The sequence below is a fragment of the Buteo buteo genome, chromosome 12 (assembly GCF_964188355.1).
Source record: "Buteo buteo chromosome 12, bButBut1.hap1.1, whole genome shotgun sequence".
NCBI classification, from domain to species: domain Eukaryota; kingdom Metazoa; phylum Chordata; class Aves; order Accipitriformes; family Accipitridae; genus Buteo; species Buteo buteo.
The window spans coordinates 42,033,257-42,038,282 of NC_134182.1; the positions used below are offsets into that span (position 1 = coordinate 42,033,257).

Genomic DNA, 5,026 nt, shown 5'->3' on the forward strand with positions numbered 1-5,026 from the left:
CCGTTGGGGCGCGGAGGGTGTTTTGCAGCGGGGAAATCACCGAAAACAGCCGCCGAATCCGTGCTCTGCCGTGCTTTGGGTTGGTTTTTCCCACCAGCCCTCCAGCCGCGATAACTGCCCGCAGGCAGGGAGATGGGGTGATGAAATGCAAAGGCAAGCTTCAAAAATAAATAAATACCGAACGCCGCCTCCCCGCTTGGTGAAAGGCGAGGGGGTTTGTACGCCTTTTTCGGGGTTTTGCCCTAAATTAATCAATTTGCCAGAGCAGGATTCAGTTCGGTGCCTGCCCGGCTCTGCTGCGGCATTGAGCGAGGCGGGATCTGTCCCCCGGTTTCACTTTTAACTTGGGAGGGGGGGAATAACCCCTTCAATCTCCAAACCCAGAATAAGCCACTGACAAAGAGCGATTCGAAAAGAGAAAAAAAACAAACAAACAACCCCGCAGAGGCTCCCGGCATTGTGCACCTTGCCAGCATCAGGGCGAAACAATTAAATAATTGTTTTTGTGGTTTCAGAACAGCAGGAAAAGCATGAAACCCTCGAGCCGGCACTGGAAGGGCAGCTGGAGCGGCGACGGGCACAGCGATGCTCTTGGCCGGTGCTTCCAAAGCAGCGGCCGGTGGGTGCCGGGGCTGCCGGGACGGAGCCGGCCTAAAGCCGGCGAGCAGAGAGCGAGGAGCACCGGGCAGCGACCTCGGCCAGCTCTCTGCAAGCTTCTTACCGGGTTTTCTTTGATCAAATACAATATATTCCCTCGTGGGCTTGCTCCTGCTCTTCCAGGGCGAGTGGTTACAAATAAAAAAGGAAAAAAAAGAGAATCCATAAGCTGAAGTTTTTCCTTTTATCGAGAACCGTCTCCATTCAATTACCCCCCTGTGTCCCAGGACCCCAAAGCCAGGGGTTTTCGCCCCGTGACACCATTGCTCCCCTGCAGCGCATCCTCACGCCGGGAGGAAAGAGCTGCCTTTTTCAGGTCAACTCTCCCATGACTTCCCAGCCGGCTTTCTAGGTACTCGAGAGCATCCCCAAATTCCTTTGGGCTTACTGCTCTGCCTGGCTCCTGCCTGCCCTGCCTGCAGCGCGCTCCTCCCTGCCACCATTCCAGTTCCATTCCAGTTCTCGCGGCGGCGGCACAACCGCTTCCACCGAGTGATTCACACCGGGAGTGGGAGGACTATTGCAAAGGAGGAAGCCTCTATTTACAAATAAATATCCCAGTTATCAGCCGTGGGGTGGGGGGGGTGGGGGGGGGGCAAGAACGGAGGGAACAACACCACCTTGCCCGCACCGGGGTCGTCTCCCAGGTTGTTTTTCCTTGGTTTGGCTGGAAAGTCAATCGCCGGGTGCCGGCAGAGGGGTGGGTGACCCTCGGCGGGGACGGTAGGAAGCCGTGCCCGTCGCCGCAGCCGCCCCGGTGGGGTTGGTTCTTTCCCAAGGGCTGTATCTGCCTCGTGGTCCACGAGGGTTGGGGGGGTCGAGCTCCGAAGGGTGGGAGCACCGCGGGGTGCTCCGGGAGCCGAGGGCGCACAGCCTCCGGAGCCGCCTTCGGTCAAACATCCCCTCGGGGCTGGCGCTCAGGTGGGATTTTGGGATGGTCGTTGAGCTGAAACGCTTGGGCTCTTGGGGTAAAAGTCAGTGCTGGGGATTTCGGGGATCGGCAGTGTTGGGAAGAGCCGGCTCCCAGCCCCTTCAAAGAGCCGCTTTCAAGTGCGGAGGTGAGATGGTATCACCTGGGAACGCCGGGAAGGCTCGGCTCCGCTCAAACCGCAGGGCTGGGAGCAGCTCCCGTGGGGCTGCGGGTGCTCCCTGCACCGGGGTGGGGGGTTCCACGGGGTCCTCTGCCTGCGCCCCCGACCACGCTCCTCGCCTGCGAGGCCAAGCTGCATCTCAGGAGCCTTCCAAGGCTTCACCGCGGCCATCCCAGGCGAACGATCCTCCAAGGGCCGCGGGAGATGCGCTCGCCACCGGTCGCTTTTTTGGTCTTTTTTCGGTGCCCACCGCCCCGTCGGGACGCGCTGCCCTCTGTCCCTGTGGGGGCTCGGCCCGATGGATTTAGGGATGCCCAAGGTTGGGATGAGCGAGGTGGGAGCCGCAGGGGTGTAGGCGGCAGATGAAGGAATGCGCTGGCGGCCGGTGAGGCAGTCGGGGAGTCCGAGCCTGGTGATGCACAGAGAGATTTGGGCGGGGGGGGGCTGGTCCTGCCTTCCTCCCGGCCCCCCATGTCCTGCACAGGGACCGCAGCCCCGGTGGGAAAGCGGAGGGCTGGTGGTGGTGGGTTTTGTTGGGGAGGGGGTTTGAATGGGCTGGGGGGGGGTGGGTCCCAGTGGGTGCCATGATGGGTGTCACCCCACCTGCCAGCAAAACCCGCTCACGGGGTCACCCCCAGCCCCAATTTCAGCCCCAGCAAGAATCGCCTGGGGCCCGGGGCTGGTTCCCCCTGTGGGGCAGCAGCTGGGGGGGGTGTCAGTGACCACCTTGGGGGGGTACTGGGGGGGGCAGTGACCAGCTAGGGGGGGTACTGGGGGGGGGGGGAGCCGTGACCACCCTGTGGGGTGCTGGAGGAGGGGGTCAGTGACCACCTTGGGGGGGTACTGGGGGGGTGCAATGCCCACCCTGGGAGGGGTACCGGGGGGGCAGTGACCAGCCGGGGGGGGGTACTGGTTGGGGGGGGGAGCCGTGAGCACCCTGTGGGGTGCTGGGAGAGGGGGTCAGTGCCCACTTTGGGGGGTGCAGTGCCCGCCCTGGGGCGGTACTGGGGGGGGCAGTGACCAGCTAGGGGCGGTACTGGTTGGGGGGGGGGCCGTGAGCACCCTGTGGGGTGCTGAGGCAGGGGGTCAGTGCCCACTTTGGGGGGGGTGCAGTGCCCACCCCGGGGGGGTACCGGGTGGGGGGGTGCAGTGCCCACGCCGTGGGGGTAGGGTACCGGGCCGGGGGGGTGGGTTTGCTGCCGGCGGCGGCGGTGGGGGTGTGTGGGGGGGTGTACGGCCCGGGGGGGGGGCGGCGGGTCGGCCCTGGCCCCGCCCCGGGGCCGCAGTGGCTGGCGGCGAGTCCGCGCCCATTTCCGCCGGCGCGGAGCCCGGCCCCTCGCCCCGCCGCGCTGCTGGGCGCCCCGGCCCCGCCGGCCCTGCCGCTCGTCCGTCCGTCCGTCCGTCCGTCCGTCTGTCCGGCCGCCTTCCCTCCCGGCTGCCCCCCCCCCCCCCCCCCACCGGCAGCATGCCGGGCGAGGCGGCGGCCGCGCTGGCCGTGGGTAGGTGCGGGACCGGGGCGGGGGGGGGGGGGGGGGAAGGAGTCGATCCGGTACCGGCCCCGGGGCATCCCCTGCGGGAGCGGGGCTGGGGGGGGACACGACACACCCGCGGGGATTCCGCTCCCCCAAACTTTCTCAGCAGTTGGGACGGAGCGCGGTTCCCCACCGGGCATCCAGCATCCCGGAATAGGGTCGGGGTTTTAATAAGGGGGGGGGGGCGGTTGGGGCTTGGTGCGTCCCCGGGGTCGGGAATCGGTCGCTTCTCGCTCCTTAAATGCTACAAAAAAGTGTTTGGCTCCGGTCCCTCCCGGAGTTGGTGGCGGAGCCGCTCCCCGTTGGTGGGAACGCGCCTTCGCCCCCGACTGCTCGGTACGGCCTCGGCGGGAGAGCGAGCCCTCCGGTCTCGTCCCGTAATTTTAGGGCAGAGTCAATTAACGAGAGCGTATTGCTGGGGTTGCCGTGAGGAGGAGGGGAGCGTTACTCGTATGCCCCTTTTGCTGGGGTAAGGGGCGAGCGGGGGCTACGCGAGGCTGGACCTGGGTGATGCCGGGCACGGGACGGGACGGATCCGGACACGCTGCCCAGCCTGGAATTGCGATGGCCGTAGAGGTGGGAGAGCGCAGACCTGGGTGATGCTTCGGTACCGGGCAAGGTGACCCCCTCCCCGGGCCGGGGCTGATGCAGGGGGAAGCACTTGCTGGACCTCGGTTGGGTTTTTTTTTTCCGGCGTCCCGAAGGAGAAGGGTTGGGCGTTCCATTCCCGGCCGGTGTCACCGACAGCACCGGGGCTCTGCTGCTCCTCGCCACGGCTCCGTGGTCGAGCCGGGGCTTGGTTCGGGGTGGGGGGGACCGAGGCAGTGCCAGCCCCGCAGGAGAGAGGCTCTTTGCAGCACTTGGGTTCAGGAAAGTAGCGGGTCTTGGCCCCCCTCCAGCCCTCCTCGCCAGCGCTGCCTCTTCAGCTCTGGCACGGCCGTGCCGAGTTGCCTCCTCGCTCCCTTCCTCCGGCACGTCTCTTCCACCGAGCATCCCTCGGGCGGGTGGGTGGCTGCTATCGTGGGGGGGGTCGGTTACTCCAGCAGCCACGTCCCTCCTCGGCTCACCCAGAGTCCCGCCGGCTCGGTCTGGGAACACCCACGTCCCCTCTGCTCCCTGCTGCTTTGCCGCTCGTGTGGCTTTGGACCTCTCCGGCCCCGGTGGTCGCCCATCTCGGGGGGACTGAGCCGTGGGTTTCCCACCGGGACGGGCACCCCGCTTTCCCCAATCCCCCATCCAGGGGTGATGGCTGGTCCCGGCCTCCAGCCCGGGTTTGGTCCAAGCCTCCGCGGCGCCCCGGATGCTGCGGGGGAAAAGGAGCCCCTTATAAAAGGGATTGGACCAGCAGATTGGAGCATCCGCTTAAAATACCGGCGGAAAAGGGAACCTCCTCTGGCCCGACGTACGTGCACTTGACGGCTGCCAAGGGCTGATCTGCGAAGCCGAGGGGAAAATCTGAGCCAAGCGGATTAGGAGGGAAAACTTGGGGCAGGGAACAAACCCCAGCGATAACTGGGAGCTGCTCACAAAGAGCGTTACGAGAGGCTGGGGGCGAGAGGAGTTGAGCCCTTCACTGGTGGCTGGTGGTGGAGGAGAAGCAGAGGCTGGTAATTAATGTCGTTTTGGGGACGGAGTTGTTAAGCGCGTGTTTCTCCATCAGTGAGGCTTGGGGGTCCATCAGCAAGTTGGGTGTCTCCTGCTGGGAGGCTGAGTTCAGGGGGGGCTTTGCTGGCTGGGGGTGATGGC

General features: G+C 65.6%; 1 protein-coding gene across 3 annotated transcripts in view; it reads left to right on the forward strand.

Annotated features, from left to right (window-relative positions):
• The first annotated feature begins 3,205 nt into the window (after positions 1-3,205).
• TGFA (transforming growth factor alpha) overlaps positions 3,206-5,026 on the forward strand; it is a 7,482-nt gene continuing 5,661 nt past the window's right edge. For all 3 annotated transcript variants that reach the window (XM_075042123.1, XM_075042124.1, XM_075042125.1), the window contains exon 1: positions 3,206-3,247. In XM_075042123.1, the coding sequence (XP_074898224.1) occupies positions 3,214-3,247 (34 nt within the window). In that variant the 5' untranslated portion in view covers positions 3,206-3,213. The remainder of the gene's footprint in view (positions 3,248-5,026) is intronic.